Source organism: Typopeltis vanoorti, chromosome 13 (assembly GCF_054136105.1).
Source record: "Typopeltis vanoorti isolate ZY-2024b chromosome 13, IOZ_Tvanoo_1.0, whole genome shotgun sequence".
In the NCBI taxonomy this organism is placed as follows: domain Eukaryota; kingdom Metazoa; phylum Arthropoda; class Arachnida; order Uropygi; family Thelyphonidae; genus Typopeltis; species Typopeltis vanoorti.
The window spans coordinates 64,699,644-64,719,539 of NC_143561.1; the positions used below are offsets into that span (position 1 = coordinate 64,699,644).

A 19,896-nucleotide genomic window follows, 5' to 3' on the forward strand; every position below is an offset into this window, starting at 1 on the left:
AAATTAGAGAACAATAATCTAAGTTTGGTCTGATCAGAGTCTTATACAACGGAATAATAACTCTTATCTCTGCAGGTCACAATCCGCTGGATTACGTTCACCACCTTTGCAATATGCTCCCTGAATTTCAGTTTTTTATCAGTCATCACCACCAGATCTCTTGTCTCCCCTACTTCCTACAGTACAGCTCCTCCAACTGAGTATGCAGCCTCCCATCGATGTATCCCAGACTTTACCTTTTGCTGCATTAAACACACCTCCAATTCATTTGCCCATCATCATCATCATCATCAAATTCCTGACATTTACCCGCAAGGGGTGTACAGGATATAATAGTACTACATGAAAAATTTACATCATTACTAACTTTCTACCTACAATTTTCTGCCAAATCATTCTGTTATCTGTCAAAGCTACAACATTGTCAGATCTTATATTTATATATCTAGCTTCTAAGGCACTTTTTACAGTATCAATCCACCTATATCTTGGTCTTCCTCATGGTCTATTTCCTGTCAACTTGACAGAGAACACTTGTTTGGCTAATCTTTCTTCGCCCATTCTGTTTAAGTGACCATACCACCTGAGATTAGCTCTGCTAATGCATTCCTGGATGCTGACGTCAAGTTCTTTCCTAATATCTGCGTTTTTAATATGATATTGCCATTGATGCCATCTGTTCACACCCCTAATCTTCTCAGGACTATCATATCTGCAGTCTCTAGTTTTAGGTCAAGTGTTTTACTTCTGACCCAGCTCTCAGATCCATAAGTTAAAATTGGTTTGAACACTGCCTTGTATACAGCTTATTTAGTGTTTTGACTAATTTCTCTCTTATTCCATATAAATTTATTCAGTTGACTTCCTACCATACCAGCTTTGTTGATTCTGTTGTTTATTTCCATATTTAATTTACCATCTTCAGTAAAAATCATGCCTAAGTAGCCGAAATGTTTTACTTGTTCTATAGGTTCTCCATTCACGATGCAGCTGAATATTTTCAATGCTTCTGCCTATTTTCATTATCTTTGTCTTGTTACTGCTGACCTTCATATCATATCTATCACAACAGTTATTCAATTTAGTCAGGGAATCTTGCAGACTTGTAGTGGGTTTATTTAGAAGTATAACATCATTTGCATAAATCAAAGAGCTGAGATTAACACCTCCAATTTTGATATCAGGTTTAATACCACTTTCCTTCAAAATGTGATCTGTATAGATAATAAATAACAGAGGGATAATGCACATCCTTGTCTGACACCAGATTTAACATTAAACCACCTTCCTGTACTTCCTTCAATTCTAACTGCTGACTTACAACTCAAATAAAGACCAAGTACTGCTTGATATAATGCCCCATTGACACCATGCAACTGTAGCATTTTGAATAGCGTCTCTCTTGGTACCTTGTCATATGCCTTTTTCCAAATCGACAAAACTTAAATACAGATCTTTGTTATATTCCCATGCTTTCTCGACTATTTGTCGTAAAGTGAAGATCTGATCCTGACAGCCTCTATGGCCTGAATCCAGCTTATTCCTAACCAAGCTTCTCTTCCACAATCCTTCTCAACCGTTTCTCAATTATACTGGCATAAATCTTACCAGGAACACTCAGTAGAGAAATACCTCTGTAATTCTCACATGCAGTTTTATTTCCCTTTTTATATATGGGTACTATGAGAGCTCTACTCCAATCATCTGGAATTCGTCCTTCTGAACTATGCAGTGTAGCCATTGTAAAACTTTTATACCACCATACTTCATCAGCATTTCTTGTCGAATATCATCTACTCCTGCTGCCTTCAGACATTTCAGACTTTTGATGGCTTTTCTACTCTACTTCAAGCATGGATATGTATTCCTGATTGCATGTCTGGTCAGTGTTTTTTTATCACTGTGGTCTGATCACTGCTAGTTTCATTTAGCAATTTTTTGAAGTAATTACTCCTTACTTCAAGGATATCTTTTTTCTCCAGTTTTCATATCACCTTTATCATCTCTAATTCCTTTTACAGAACTCTTTCCTCCATTTCTGAGCTTCTTCAACAACCTCCAGAATATCTTGCCACCATCTTGATATTTATTTTCTATGTTCTTACCAAAGTCTTCCCATGACTTTTGTTTAGCTGGTTTTACACAGTTTAGTTTTCTTCCATTTGTCTCTGTATTCTCTAAGAGCACAAGCTGACTTATTTGCCAGGAACTTTTGATATGCTTTCTTCTTTTCCTTCACTGCCTCTTTAACTTCCTGTGTCCACCAGGGAGTTCTTATTTTTCTATCCTTGCAGACAACCTCACCATATGCCTCTCTGGCAGAATCAATCAATGATTCCTTCAAAGCTTGCCACTGAATCTCCAAGGTTTGATTCCTGTTCTTAAACTCTTTCAATTTTTCTTGAATAATGTTTGTATATTTTAGTCTACAGTTCACAGATGTGAACTGTAGACTAAAAGAAGAATATGTAAACTTTCTTACATGTTCTTCTTTTCAATATGAAATTCAATTTTATCCTGCTTAAGACTAAAAGTTGATCACTTCCAATTTCAAATCCTCTGTACACTCTGGTGTCATGCACCAGAGAGAAAACATCACTATCAACAGAAAACATCACTAAGGTAGAAGTGTAGGAAAAATCTCCAACATATGATTCCTGTTCTCAAACTCTTTCATTTTTTCTTGAATAGTGTTTGTATATTTTAGTCTACAGTTCACATCTGAGAGCTGCTTAACTTTTATTCGTTTTAAAACTTTCTTACATGTTCTTCTTTTCAATATGAAATTCAATTTTATCCTGCTTATGACTAAATGGTGATCACTTCCAATTTCAAATCCACTGTACACTCTAGTGTCCTGCACCAGAGTGTACAGAAAACATCACTCAGGTAGAAGTGTAGGAAAAAATTCCTCCACTTCTACCTTAGAACCTTCTGTGGGACCATAGGCACAAATAAGTCTCAATGTCCAGTTTCCCATTCTGATATTTGCCCACATCACTCTACTTGAAATTGCCTGCCATTCAAGAAGAGTAGCCTCGTATTTAGCGTTGAATACTATGGCTACTCCTTCATATAGTCAATGAGACTGTTCTTATACCTTGCCTCTTCTCTCCATGTGAATTTGTGCACATTTTTATGTTGGAACATAGTATTAGTAATAACCAGTCCATGTCCTGAACAGAAATCCAACAAGTATTTGCCATTATTATTAGCTTTGCTCTTTTCTCCAAATTTTCCCAAAATATTTTTGTATGTCTGACAATCGTTTCCTACTCTGCTATTTAGATCCCCAACAAGGACCTACTTTTCATTTTTCATTGTGTCAGTTGCTTTTTCTAAAGCCTCAATTCCTCCATTTCTACCTTCTGTGGGACCATAGGCACAAATAAGTCTCATTGTCCAGTTTCCCCATTCTCATATTTGCCCACATCCCTCTACTTGAAATTGCCTGCCATTCAAGAAGAGTACCTCGTATTTAGTGTTGAATACTATGGCTACTACTTCTTTTCCTTGATTGTTATTGCCTGAATATAACATTTTGTATTTATTGCTCAGAAAGAACTCACTAGTTTTGGTCTTTTTTGTTTCAGTCAACCTTATTATGTCAATCTAGTACTTTATCTAATTAATCAGCTAGTTCCATTTCTTTGCCATCAGGCTTCTTATGTTGATAGTACCGATTTTCAATTCTGTTGATATTGAGGAGGGGTGTGTTTTACGATTTGTTCCAGTAGCTGACTTTTCACTGTTCGCCCTGGTTCCCTGGCAAAAACAATGGGGGGTCTTGTTTAACCGAGCGACGCCCCAGCCAGCATGAAATTTTATCATGTTGTACCATCATTTCATATTGTGGTTTAAACCAATAAGAATACAATTTGGTAGGCTAAATTCCAAATTGGCAGCCCATCCTTTCGTTCAGTATCCAGGTAGATACCTAACAGGGTGCACCACGAGAAGGTGAGGATTGGACATAATGTCAGAAGTCCTGGTCAGTTCTCCACATTCCTTTAAAGGCTATGTGGAGGTCTCCTCTCAGTTATATAGCCTTGACCCTTAAGCACCCCATAATATGCCCATCTGTCTAGTTTATTCAAATCCTCTTGCAGAACCGCTACATCTGTACTATTACTAATAACCCTTCCCAGCTTCACATCATCTGCAAACAACTGAATATCCCCTTCCAATCCATTGACAATGTCATTGATATAAAGGTTAAACAATATAGGTCCCAGTACTGAGCCCTATGGGACCCCACTTGTAACCTTCTGCTTCCTTGATACTGCCCCACCACACACAACTCTGATACCTATCAGACAGCAATCCTGAATCCAGTTGACTAACCCGACATCTAAACCCATGTGCTGTAACTTACCACATGATAAGCTGTAAATATCTGCTTATCATGTGGCACTCTATTTTACAAATGCTTTTGTAAAATAAAAAAAAATGGCAGTGTATACCTTTCCCTCATCAACTGCTCTTGTCACTTTATCATAAAAGACAATCATATTACTTAAGCAAAACAAATCCATGTTGATTCCCCAGATAACATTACCCTCATCTTCCCAATGCTGTATATAGTCCCTGACTAATTTCTTCAGGAACTTAGCTACTGATGACATACAAACTGGCCTATAATTAGACACTTCCAGTCTGCTACCACCCTTATACAATGGCACTATCTTGTCTTCCTTCCATTCCTTGGATACCTTTGCCATAGCCAGACTTTCATTGAAAAGTCAGGTCAAAGGAGCTGTCAGATCTTTAGCACATTCTCTCAAAACCTATGGTGAAATACCATCCAGTTCCACAGCTTTACTTAGATCCAGAGTACTCAGTATTTGGAACCCACTCTTCTCTTGCACCTCTAAACCTCGAACCTGCCCTACCCCTCTAGTATTAAAACCTTCTCCAGGATGAAATACTCCAATAAAGTGTTCATTGAACAACTCCACTATGTCCTCTGCATCAGTCACTCTATTTCCATTTTTATCTCACAATGTCATTCTTCCACAATCATTTCTCCACCTACTGGCCACATACCTAAAAAAAATTCCCTAGGATTTTCTTCGGATCTTAATGCCAATCTCTTCTCATATTCCAGTTTTGCCTTCCTCACCATAGTGGTCACTCTCCTGGCCTGCATTTTATATTCTTCATGCATCTGCCCTCCACCCCTCACCTTATATCTCTTCAATAATCTCTTTTTCACATGCAGTTCCTGTTTGATATTGTTTATCATTCACTTTACACCAAATTATGTCTGCTTCTTCACTCGTGGAATACAGCTTACTATTGCTAACAAATATTCCTTCACAATTTCCCAAGCACTAATGATATCATCCAATTCAGTCCTCCATGAACTGCCCCAAGTTGATATCTAAAACTATTATAATCACCCATCTTATAATTCCACATATATTCCCTTTTCTTTGATACTCCTGCATGTCTATTCATCTTCCAAGTCAAAACCAAGTCACTTTCTCCAACTGGGGAGAGAGATGTCATCTCAGCTATTATCAGCTCTTCTGATGCTATGACTAAATCCAAGACTCTTGAACCCCTTGTTCCCTCTATTACATGTTGCCTAAGACATTTGTCCCTTGAGAATTCTAGAAATTCCATTCCCTTATTATTAATGTAGTTAAAATTTCCTATAACAATCATTCTTCTTGCACTTGCCAAGTTCAACTTCCTAAACATCTCCTGCTCTGTACTCTCTCTGTACTCCTGGGCTTGTAGCAACAAATACTAAATATCCTAAATACCCCACTAAATATCCTGTCTTGCCCACCTCTACCTCACACCATATGCTTTCAAAACATCAGTGTCATTGCCTTCCAAAGCCTCCACTCTTAGAGGACATAAGTCAAGGCTTATCATAAGCAGTACACCACCACCATATATTCCCCTCCTCTCCTGCCAAACAAAATATTAAGAACAAAAGTTTCCTCTTTGTTGATGATGGGCACTATTCAAATGTTTGTATGATCCAAGTTCTTTAAAAGATGTTAAAAGACAATGAGAGTGGTCTGTAAATCTGGAATTTTGGTGACAGGCTTAGTTCTTATTAATTCCTTTTTTTAAATTTAAATTCTTAAGTGAATTTAAGTTCAGAAACCATCTTGGTAAGATAACTATAAAGCTCAGCAGACTATAGGCTTAATTAAAAGAAATTCTGCTTGTTGGGGAAAGGAAGTTAGTATACCATTATACAAGTCTCTGCTCAGTCCAATATTAGATTATGGCTTATACTTTTACTAGCAAAGGTTTTTAATGTAAAGAGAATTTTAAAAACTTCTTCTTTTTTTTTTTTTTTTTTACGATTCAATTTCAAAAGAATTTTATGTTTTTAATTATGGTCAAAACAACTAAGACTATAAGTCCACCACTAAGGCTATAAAGTCTTAATTGTGTATGTTCTTCTGGCCGGTTTACCTGTCTTGCATGACAAAAAAAAAACCCAAGTTTCTAGGAAAAATAAACCTTTCATCACCCATATTAGATTGGCTAACTCACCTTCAGTTGACAGACCTATATAAAGATTCTTTGCAACCTAGATAGGATTTGAAATCATCTTTCCAACCAAAAGGTATCATCAGTACCTACTGAGATAATCAATGCCATTAAAAGAATGCTCAATGCATACTCAGAAGGAATGCTATAAAAATCAGTAGCTAATAAGAATCAGCTAGTAAGGTGCAATTTTTCAAATTTAACTAAGAGAAGAAAGCGAGGATATTTAACTGAAGTTTTGTCAGTTAGTTCAGGATATAATGTAAAAATAAATAGCAGACATCTGTTGCACTTTGGCTGAACTACAGTGTCCTAGAAGACAATAATCATAAGACAGTGGAATAGAGTTAAAACAAATATATGAAATTTGCTCTTTGTTGTTAAAGTTGAAATTATGTGGAATTATCTTCATGACCACCTGCTTATGAAGATCTCTTATAAAAGAATATTATGTGGTGCATTTATGTAATATTAAGAATTACATAAATGCTATGGATGGAGGATGGGTTACTTCATAAATCATTATAGAAATGGTTCAGTCATATCATTTTAAGAATTACATAGTTATAACTGGAGGAGATTAACTAAAACTAACATAATCATAATTTTTTGGTATATAGAGGATTATGTATAATGATTATCTAATTTAGCACAGACAAAACATGCTGTCATTGCCATTGTTTGTATGTGAAAGTGAATGAGAAAATAAGCTATCATTGTGAATATAAATTAATCTATAAATGAAGTGATAAGTCTTGTGTTACAAATCTATGTTTGAATGAACAAATCTAATTATTCATTCAGCTGCTTTTTTGAGCATTTTTGAGTCAGTCTGAAACCAAGGCAGTGAAAGGTTTATCTTCCTCTTTGTGCTCTGGTTTTCCCCTAAAACCAACCTTGAACACATCAATCAAAAGTAGTTACATGTATTATGAAAACAGAAAGTATGAATTTGGGCAATTCATGAGGTATGCATTGCCACTCTAGATAGCCTTAAGTCTTCTAGTGAAAATCTAATAATAAATATTAAAAACATCTGGTTTTGGCAAATGAAATAATTACCAATATTTTACCATGATTATCTAATTCAATCTAATAAATAATTTATTATCCTTAATTGAATAACAGATGCATACCTTAAATAGACATATATAACAATGGAAAACAGTAGGAACAAATTAGGAATGTTTACTCAACAAATTATGAGATACTAGATACTACACAAATTACAACCTGCGTTTAATTTTTTTTAATAACCGTCACAGAAATGTATTTTAAATGGAATATTTCAGGAAGTTATTTGTATCCAGGAGGAGCATTAACTAGAATTCATCCAAACATGTAAATCTGAAATGTTCTGCATTAAGGTTAGGATGAAATGATTATTCATGTTAGTTTTTTTAAACATTTCTACCTAAGAAAGGCTGTAAGCCTATTGCATCTTAGCACTAAAGGGTGAGGAGGATGTTTTTAATTTTTTTTTGAATTTATTTTTTTAAACATTTTTACACAATCAGGAAACTCTGCTCTAAAGAGCAAAAATGGAACTTTTACACGCCACTAGGTCTCTAAAACAGCAACCAACTCAGGATTACATTCTTAAATGGGATATTTTGAGGAGGCCAATACACACATGTACAACACTCTTGATGTTTTGTGTCATCTGGGATTGATTAGAATTATGCTAATACAATTAAAGCCATCATCTGTTAAAAGAGAGAATGCATGTGCATTCTCTCTTTTAACTGAAGCTGGTCGATTGGTTGGTTGGTTGGTTTTACAGGAGGAAATAGTCCTTCACACCAGACTAGCCAACTTTTCTTTCACCTGAAAAGTTTTTAAACATTCCTGACATCCTAGATAGAGCCTCTGTAGCTTAGTCAGTATAGACGAAGCCCTTTGTTCGGAAAGACCTAGGTTTGATTCCCATCCATGATGAGGAGGAATCTTTATCTGATCTCTTTCAACTAAAGGTGAGTTAGCTGGTCTCGTATGAGACCAGCTAAAGGTAGAGGGTTTTTTCTCTAAGAAACTCTGGTTTTTCATCCCTCAAAACAGACAAAGCGGCCAGTAGAACACATGCAATTTACAGATAAGAATACTTGGAAGCATAGGGGAGTAATTGCCATATCCTCATATTATGGTTGAGAAGTTCAAAATACTTAGAAGGTTATGGGCACTTAAGTGCCTGTTAAAGCACTTAACAGATGGGATTCCGAGTTTTATTCCAACCTTTCAAAAGGCACTTAGTTTTCTGATTTTAATTCTTGTAGAAAGGCTTACATGTTAGTTATACATGCTTATTAAATTACTTCAGGAATTTACAACATACAAATGATATAAATTAAAATTAAACTTTAATCTATATTCCAATATTTCAGCAACGTCACGTTGCCATTTTCACAGGAACTTAAAATAAAGACACGTGCATGTAGGCACTATACACAGTAACTGAAGACGAAGCAGGAAGCTGTTGTTTCTCCTAAAAGTCCTGATGGTATCCCCCTAACGGGCTACGTATTCTTGGCCGTTGGGCTGAAGGTCTTCTGATGTAAGTCTCCCAAATTTGGGGCAGTCTCATGCAACCAAATTTGTTGAGTTTTGGCATGTTTCTTAGGGCTGAGGCTGATTCCATGAATAGCCTTTCAAATTTGAATTTACTACGGTGTATTACCGTGGCTTTCTTCCACCGTATTCTGTGGCAAGTATCCAGAGCATGGTCTGCAAGACCAGAGTGGCTGTACTGGTGAAAAAAATATTGACACCAGTTAACCACAACCCCCCTCCCCTCCTTCATAACAAGGATTATTTTAAATCCATCATTATTTCCTACATCCGAGGCACCTTGGAAAAAATTACCAAAATCTTAAAAAACATAACTTGACCTCTTGTTACAGACCATATAAAAAATTGGCATCCCTTATCTGCTCCACTAAAGAGCAACCACCTCCCATAGACCTACCTGGTGTATACCAGGTCCCTTGCAGCTGTAAGCTGTCCTACTTTGGCCAAACAGGCAGGACAGCGAATATCAGAATTTCAGAACACAAGGACTACATCCGTTTTCACCAGTAGAGCCACAGAATACCGTGTAATAAAGCCATGGTAATACACCATAGTAAATTCAAATTTGAAAGGCTATTCATCAAATCAGCCTCCGCCCTAAGAAACATGCTAAACCTTAATAAATTTAGTTGCATGAGAATGCCCCAAATTTAGAAGACTTACATCAGAAGACCTTCAGCCCAATGGCCGAGAATACGTACATAGTCTGCTAGGGGGTACCATCAGGACATTTAGGAGAAATAACATCTTCCTGCTTTGTCCTCAGTTACTGTGTGTAGTGCCTGCATGCATGTGTCTTTATTTTAAGTTCCTGTGAAAATGACAACGTGACGTTGAAGAAATATTGGAATATAGATTCAAGTTTAAGTTTAATTTACATCATTTGTACGTTGTAAATTCCTTAAGTAATTTAATAAGCATTTTCTGATTTTAGTATACCGATACTGCCTGTGTTGGTTGATTGACATTTTTAAATACATTTTCATAATGTTTTTCATGAGGTCAAAATATAAGTTTCTCAAGGTAATCCTTGAAATCTCCATATGGATCCAATCCTTATGGCATTTGGAAAAAAAATTTCTAAAAAACTTTCTTCTGATCAAGGACTATATTTGAATCTCCAAAACTTTTCATTTGGAAGGCACAAATCATAACCAAGTTAAAACAGCTGATATACAGATGTAATGCAGTTGCTCCACTGATGCAAATAGATTGACAGTGAATTATTATATGGTCATTTCAAGTGATATGCTTGAAGCATTACTTATGTCTAATAATTATAGCTGTAGTTCACTATTATAATTTATAACTACAGATATATGAAGAAAAATCAAGCTCATGCAGGTATTTTCCAAATATCATAATTTAATGCAATATTAAAAATTTGAATAGCTGATAATATTTGAAAAAATAAATAACTAGGGTGATGAATTTCACTCATAAGTAAAGAAAGACATAAAAGATTACATAAAAAATAATATTAATAATTCAAAAAAATTTTGTCTGTTCAAATGAATAGATAATGAATGATTGAAAAGTGAGTTAATAGTGGATTGTTGCATGATCTCATACAGCTTTTATAGCCAGCTATAAAAGCTCGTAAGCTGGTATGCTAACCATTTGGTTAGCCAAATGGTTAGCATACCTCATCTCTAACCAAAAGGTCGCGGATTTAAATCCTGCCATAGGCATGGATGTTTGTGATTATCTGTGAAAATACTAGTGTTAGTGGTGGTGGTGTAGTTGGGGTTCGTTGGTGGATTGAGTGGTGGAGACAGAGAATTGTAGAGGAGGTGCCCTCCATCGATGAGTCTTTGGACTCCCTGGAGGTGTCAGGTAATAATAATAATAATAATAATAAAATGAAATATATCATTCTGTAATCAATTTGAATGAGAATGCAATTCATCACACCCTGTAGTACACAGACTGGGCTACCTATTTTAAATCCATTTCAATTTAAGCTAAATCTATCTGTATATTGAGAAATGATATAAATAGATAAAGTTTACTGAATGAAGAATTTCTGTTCAAGTTTCACTAGTTCAGTGCTAAAACCAGATTATAGAGATAAACAAGCAAAGTGAAAAAGAACATTTGAGATTAAAAAAGTACAATGAAAATGTACTATGCATAACACTGACTATATTTATTTTTCTGAATTACCATTAAAATTAAACAGGAAATAGGGGGGAAAAAATCTACTACATGATTCAGTTTACCTAAGATATTCTTACCCTTAGACAACTCAGAATGCAGTCTCCAGTTCTCTGTTTACAAAGAAAATCAATACAGGAATGTCTAAATAATCTACCGAGCCAAATATTACATCAAAACGTTAATTTATTATGCTTTCCTTATATTCCAGAAATGCACTATAACAAGAGGAATACAGAAGTTTACTTACTACTTTACTCATGGCTTATTATACTTTGGTCTCACAAGAAGGTCAGTACTTATTTATTTAGAAGTAGATCAAAAAATATCAGAGTCAGAGAATTCTAGTCTTAATCAGCATGAAGTTTCTCCCACTCACAGAGGTTAATCAAACAAAAATTCCTCCATAAAAATAAATGCCTCTGTAGCACAATTGGAAGAATGACTTTACGTTGCACTATTTTATTGGAAAAGGCCTAAGTTTGATTCTTATCATGATGGGAGGAATCTTAATATGTTTTTTTTTTTTTTTCAGTTGAAGGTATGTTAGCCGATCTCATATAGAAATATCAAGGTTTTTTTCTCCTGGAAACTAGCATCCTGCATACAGACAAATTGACCTTCAGAATATATGGAATTTACAGACAAAAAAATACTAGTGGTGGTGGACAATAGATAGCATTGGTGTAGATGATGATGATGGTAGTGGTGATTTGGTGTAGTGGGTGGATTAAGTGGTGGACAAGGAGAATTGTAGAGTAGGTGCTCTCTCGATGAATCTTTGGACTCCTTGGAGGTGTCGCGAAACAATAGCAATAATAAAAATTATTTGCTAATCTAATTCCCATTGGACTCTTAATGGTAGTTCAGATTGAGCTCTTTCATGAAGAAGTGCATCACATTGTTTTGCACCTTTTAAACTAAAATGCTCTATTCTACTTGGCTCGTTATTCCATCTCTTATAACCTAGTCTTTTCAGCATTGAAAGTGCTTAAAAGACTAGGTTACAAGAAAGTGGCCTTGAGAATCAAACTAAAATTTTTTAACCAAGATTGTCATTTCTTTTATACATTAATTTTTTTATAATAAGAAAATGTAATATCTATAATAAATAAAAAAATGAAATTAGTATAAATTAATCACAAAACTTCTGATAGACATAATCTTGATAAAATAACTTTACCTCATCAACAAAAGTAATTGTGCCATTTACATGCACAATACCAATCTGTTCACCTTGTAAAGATGGGTGACTTCTAATCCTTAATCCGGCACTGTAATTTGCAACAAATTTTCTCATCTGAAATGTATTTGGAAATGAAATGTAAAAAAAATTACCAACTTTCAGATTGGTTCCCTTGAAACTGTAGAATTAAAAATATCTTAAAAAGAGGCAAAAGATGAAAAAAATGCTTCCTTTAACATTTCCAATTCAAAATTTTAAACAAGATAACTTACCTATTCGAAATATCACAGACATATGTATAAAATCCTAAAAACTTATCTTAAACTCACACACACACACACACACACACACACACAAAATCCTCTCACTGAAGTGAAACTAAAGGGATTAAACATTACCCTTTGAATGAAATGCACTGTAATGAAGACATTACATATGAAATTTTAGCAAGGGTGGTTTATTAAAGAATCATTAAATGTTTATCACTGGTTAAGATGTTTAATTATAATTTATCTCCACCAGATGTTTCATTATCTTGGACAATGACACTTTCATAATTTAACAAAAGAGCAAATTAACCAAGTACTCTAAACAACCAGGCAAGTAATCAAAAAGAAAGGAATTTTAATCACATAGAATACACCACATAGGTGGACAGAACCTTTAGAGTCCTTAATGGAAAAAAATAGAATTCAATGTAACATGAAATTTATGGATATCCATCGATTGAATATTACTAAGTTAATAACATAATCCTTAAAAAAGAACATACTAAATAAATTTATTAATATATTAATTGGGAAATATCTGGAGTCCTAGATTTCCCATGTTAATCGTTCGCAAACAAAGGGATTTCTCAGCTCAGTTAATAACAGAAACTGAGATATAACAAAATTATAAGAAAACTTTTAAATGTAAGGGATATGCATAAAAGTAGCTAAACAAAGATAATTCGGAAGACCAGTAAAATGCAGAAGATAAATATCAAGAGAAAAAAAGTGCAAAGAGCAGAGTAGCTATGGTATTTAACAATAACCATGAGGATAATCTTCTTGAATTGCAGGAAATATCGAGGGGGGGGGGGGGGAAACAAACTGAACAATTGGACAATGAGAATTATTTGAGCCCACAGGATGTTCTACTAAGAAAGAAGTGAAGAAATTTTTCACTTCATTAAAGAAGGCAGCTGCCGAGACAAAAATTAATTAAAATTTTTTAAAATAATTTTTATTTTATAAATAAATAAAATAAAAATTGATTCATGCGGGAGATCTAAACAGTAGAGAAGGAAACGAATATGTATCGGATATATAAAAATGTTTTGGGAAAATTAGGAGAAAAGAGCAAAGTTAATAATAATAGCAAATGTTTGCTGGATTTCTGTTCCAGACATGGTATAGTTATTCATTACTAATACCATGTTCCAATATATCAATATGCAAAAATTTACACAGAGAGGAGACATATGAAATGAGAAAAGTTACACTGAATATGTTCTTGTTGATAGGGATATCACCATACTACTGTCCGACCACACGTGTGAGAACCCTGGCAGGCAGTGTGCCATTCGTACTTCAACATACGAATTCATCACCAACATGCAAAATCACATACTTCACAGGTAAAATTTTCCAGCTGTTGTACAAACAAAATAGTTGCTAATTTAAAAACTGGAATTTTCATAAAAGAAAAGCTAATTTTCCAACATATAATAATAAACAATCATCATTGATTACCCTATTATCAGAGTGGATTTGCCTTCTTCTGCCATGCAGCGAAGTATCGAGGGGTCTCGCATCTGTGGTTAGACAGTAGTTCAGGACACAGTAAATATGTTACTGTAAAAGCCCAAAAATTGGTAAATCCCAGGTTTTGCAGTTAAATCCTAGCATTTACCATAGTAAGGTGGTAAAAGTCTGAAAAATGCTTCTAAATGCTTCCATTTTGGGCTTTAATCAAACCATTTCAGTAAATGCCAGCATTTACCAACACCAATTGGTAAAAGTCCATTTTGTTCGACTGTGATTGTGCTTTTTAAGTGAGTGTGTGTTTTTTTTTTTAATTTTTAAATATTCTTTGAATATGTAAGTTTTAAAATATTCTAACAATCATTTATCTTGCATAATTTTATGAAACTCAAAACTGTGTAAATGGGATAGGAAATTAAAATAGGATTACCTAACCTACCCTAACCTATAATCAACTATGCACGATAGATGATGAAATGATTTTTATGAAGGAAATGAAAAAAAAAATGTAAAACATATTAGCACAAAAACAATAGATTATAGCCACTAACACACGTCTATACTCGCACTTGACTGAGCAGTCAGGTATGGAAACAGCTAAGAGAGTCACAAGCATGTTGGGACCTGCAGACTACAGGCTCAGACAGATTCATCGCTTATTTCAGGCTTTTACCAATTGGTGCGGTAAATGCTGGCATTTACCGAAATGGTTTGATAAAAGTCCAAAATGGAAACGTTAAGAAGCATTTTTCGGACTTTTACCACCTCACTATGGTAAATGCTAGGATTTACCAATTTTCGGGCTTCTGTAACATATATAAAACAGGAAGTAATTACCATTTAATTTTTAAATGAATATTGTATAGAAAAGAAAAGTGTGTAATAATGTTTCAAAAGGTATGAAACTTCTCCAGTTTTCAGAGGGAACTATATATTCAATACAGAAATGTTATTCAAGAAAAGTGAAAAGTGGTTGAAAATAAGCACTGACCCTTTATGACTCACTGGCAGGCTCTAAAGAAAATAATTATCATCATCAGATCCCTCCAGGGAGGTCACATCACCCACACCAGCTATCATAGAGAAAAATTCTGTTCTCCGAGAGAAAAATCCAGCTAATATCCCTTAACTGCACACAAACTTAACTTCCATAGTTGCCCACTTGTTCTCTTTCCCTATCTCACGTATAATGAAAAAATTTCATTAATTATTTGCACATAACACTCAAAAGTTTATAGACTTTGATCACATCCCTTTCCCTCCTGTCTACAAGTGTCTGTAGTCCATATATTCTTAATCTCTCCTTGATTAAAAGAACACGTAAAATCACAGTAATAACTTTTAATTAATAAAGGTACAGATATTTCATACTAAAACTAATAGTACATCTTCAGTGTCACACAAACAGTTATAGGAATGGAATACAAGTAACGAACATTTGGTGGATCACCTATTAAAATACAATTGTTGCCGCGTGCTAGGAAATGATAGAAAATAATAATTAATCTTTAAGATAATTGGTTGTTTTATTGATTACATAAAGTAAAAGTCTCCCAGATCTTCGAGAGACAATCATTTCGATTTAAATTCGGTTGGTGTAAAATAGCTTCACAACTTTCTTTAAAAAAAAGGCGTTGATATTTGAACCTGCATCTATGGAGGAGAATAGCTTTATCCCACTGGATATTATGAGTAGTGTTAATAATGTGTTGTGCTACACTAGACTTCTGAGGTTTGTTGTTTTCAATATAATATTGATGTTCCTTAATTCTTTTTTCCACAGAACGGCCAGTTTGTCCAAAATAAGAAACATCGCATTCACATGGTATTTGGTAAATGCCAGTGAAAGATAGAGATAACAGTTTATCCTTTGTAGAAGGCAATAAAGAGGAAATTTTGTTGATAGGAACATACGGAATCAATTGGTACTTTTTCAAAATTCTACCTATAGGTTCTGAGATTCCCGGAATGTAAGGGATTGGAACTACTCTGTGGACTGTTGAAGAAACTTTAGGTATTGGAACATAAGATTCATTTATCTGTTGAATTTGATTGGGGTTGTAATTATTTGATTCCATTAACTTTTTAATGATGGAAAGTTCTTGTAAGATTACTAGAGAAGAGCAAACTTTGTGCTCTATTAATTAGAGATTTAAGAATGCCAAATTTTTGAGATATGTGGTGAGCAGACTTTTTATGAATGTATCTGCCAATAAATGTGGGTATTTCGAAAGATGCTTGTAGATAAGGTACCAGAAGAAGTTCGAGTAAGAAAGATGTCCAAAAATGGTAAAGTACCAGAATTTTCTTTTACCATGGTGAATTGAATACATGGGTGAAGGCTATTTATCATCATCATCATCATCATCAAATTCCTGCCATGTACCCTCAAGGGGTGTACAGGATATGACAGTACTACATGAAAAAATTACATCATTACTAACTTCCTATCTACAATTTTCCTCCAAATCAGTCTGTTACTTGTCAAAACTCCAACATTATCATATCTTATATTTCTATCGTCTAAGGCACTTTGTACCGTATCAATCCACCTATATCTTGGTCTTCCTCTGGGTCGTTTTCCTGCCAACCTGGCAGAGAACACTTGTTTTGCTAATCTTTCCTCTCCCATTCTATTTAAGTGACCATACCATCTGAGATTAGCTCTGCTAACGCATTCCTGGATGCTGACAATGTCAAGTTCTTTCCTAATATCCTCATTTTTAATATGATATTGCCATTGATGCCATCTGTTCACGCCTCTAATCTTTCTCAGGACTCTCATATCTGCGGTCTCTAGTCTTTGGTCAAGTGTTTTACTTCTGACCCAGCTCTCAGATCCATAAGTTAAAATTGGTTTGAACACAGTCTTGTATACAGCTAATTTAGTGTTCCGACTAATTTCTTTCTTATTCCATATGAATTTATTCAATTGACTTCCCACGATACCAGCTTTGCTGATTCTGTTGTCTATTTCTATATTTAATTTACCATCTTCACTAAAAATTGTGCCTAAGTAGCTGAAATGTTTTACTTGTTCCACAGGTTTTCCATTCACAACACAGTTGACATTTTCAATGATTCTGCCTATTTTCATTGTCTTTGTCTTTTTATTGCTGACCTTCATACCATATCTATTACAACAGCTATTCAATTTAGTCAGAGAATCTTGCAGACTTGTAGCGGATTTATTTAGAAGTATAACATCATCCGCATAAAGCAAAGAGCTGACATTAACATCTCCAATTTTGATATCAGGTTTAATACCACATTCCTTCATAATGTGATCCATATAGATAATGAATAACAGAGGGGATAACGTACATCCTTGTCTCACACCAGATTTAACATTAAACCATCTTCCTGTACTTCCTTCAATTCTAACTGCAGACTCACAACTCAAATAAAGACTAAGTATTGCTTGATATAATGCCCCATTGACACCATATAACTGCAGCGTATTGAATAGCTTCTCTCTTGGCACCTTGTCATATGCCTTTTCCAAATCGACAAAACTTAAATACAGATCTTTGTTATATTCCCATGCTTTCTCGACTATTTGTCGTAAAGTGAAGATCTGATCCTGACAGCCTCTATTTGGCCTGAATCCAGCTTGTTCTTCACCAAGCTTTTCTTCCACAATTCTTCTCAACCGTTTCTCAAGTATACTTGCATAGATCTTGCCAGGAACACTCAGTAGGGAAATACCTCTGTAATTCTCACATTCAGTTTTATTTCCCTTTTTATATATGGGTACTATGAGAGCTCTACTCCAATCATCGGGAATTCGTCCCTCTGTCCAGGCTTTCTGAACTATGCAGTGCAGCCACTGTAAGACTCTTATACCACCATACTTCAGCATTTCTGGTCGAATATCATCTACTCCTGCTGCCTTTCCACATTTCAAGCCTTTGATGGCTTTTTCTACTTCAAGTATGGATATGTATTCCTGACTGCATGCCTGGTCAGTGTTTTTTATCACTGTGCTGTCATCACTGCTTGTTTCATTTAGCAGTTTTTCAAAGTAATTACCCCATACTTCAAGGATATCTTTTTCTCCTGTTTTCATTTCACCTTTATCATCTCTAATTCCTTTTACAGCACTCTTTCCTCCATTCCTAAGCTTCTTCAACAACCTCCAGAATATTTTGCCACCTTCTTGATATTTATTTTCTATATTCTTCCCAAAGTCCTCCCATGACTTTTGTTTAGCTAGTTTTACACACTGTTTAGCTTTCTTACATTTGTCTCTGTATTCTGTAAGAGTAAAAGCTGACTTATTTGCCAGGAACTTTTGATATGCTTTCTTCTTTTCCTTCACTGCCTCTTTAACTTCCTGTGTCCACCAGGGAGTTCTGATTTTTTTATCTTTGCACACAACCTCACCACATGCCTCTCTGGCAGAATCAATCAATGTTTCCTTTAGAGTTTGCCACTGAATCTCCAAGGTTTGATTCCTGTTCTCAAACTCTTTCATTTTCTTTTCAATAATATTTCTGTATTTTAGTCTACAGTTTACATCTGAGAGCTGCTCAACTTTTATTCGCTTTAAAACTTTCTTACATGTTATTCTTTTCAATATGAAACTCAATTTTATCCTGCTCAAGACTAAATAGTGATCACTTCCAATTTCAAATCCTCTGTACACTCTGGTGTCCTGCACCAGGGAGAAAACATCACTATCAACAATAACATAGTCAATGAGACTTTTCTTATTCCTAGCCTCTTCTCTCCATGTGAATTTGTGCACATTTTTATGTTGGAACATGGTGTTAGTAATAACCAGTCCATGTCCTGAGCAGAAATCCAACAGATATTTGCCATTATTATTAGCTTTGCTCTTTTCTCCAAATTTTCCCAAAATATTTTTGTATGTCTCGCAATCATTTCCTACTCTACTATTTAGATCCCCAACAAGGACCAACTTTTCCTTTTTCATTGTGTCAGTTGCTTTTTCTAAAGCCTCAAAAAATTCCTCCACTTCTACCTTAGTAGAACCTTCTGTGGGACCATAGGCACAAATAAGTCTCATTGTCCAGTTCCCCATTCTCATATTTGCCCACATTACTCTACTTGAGACTGACTGCCATTCAAGAAGATTAGCCTCGTATTTTGTGTTGAATACTATGGCTACTCCTTCTTTTCCTTGATTGTTATTGCCTGAATATAACATTTTGTATTTATTGCTCAGAAAGATCTCACCAGTTTTGGTCTTTTTTGTTTCAGTCACCCCTATTATGTCGATCTGGTACTTATCTAATTCCTCAGCTAGCTCCATTTCTTTGCCATTCAGGCTTCTTACGTTGATAGTACCGATCTTTAACTCTGGTGATGTTGAGTTGGGGTTTGTTTTCAGATTTTTCAGGCTATTTTCAGGCTATTTATCTGTTGTAGAAATGTGGAAAGCTCATTATATTTGGTCACATTCGGTATGTGACCAAATAGAAAAAACATTATCGACATAACGATACCAAAGAGATGGTTGAGGATGAATGGATGAAAACATAGTGTCTTCGAATTGTTTCAAAAAGTAGTTTGCCAAAGGTGGAGACAGAGGGCTACCCATGGCAGTACCTTCAACTTGTTTGTATGTCTTGTTTTTCCAGCTGAAATAACCTGAATGGATAACAAATTCGAAAAGCTTTGCGATATCTGGAGGGTAATAGTCATATATTAATATTGATAAACAGACAAACAATGTTGAAACTGACTAACAACTGA

General features: G+C 34.9%; 1 protein-coding gene across 1 annotated transcript in view; it reads right to left on the bottom strand.

Annotated features, from left to right (window-relative positions):
* hiw (MYC binding protein highwire) overlaps window positions 1-19,896 on the bottom strand; it is a 1,014,282-nt gene that overhangs the window by 453,846 nt on the left and 540,540 nt on the right. Inside the window, exon 49 of the mRNA XM_090402616.1 lies at window positions 12,425-12,541. Within this exon, the coding sequence (XP_090258742.1) occupies window positions 12,425-12,541 (117 nt within the window). The remainder of the gene's footprint in view (window positions 1-12,424; window positions 12,542-19,896) is intronic.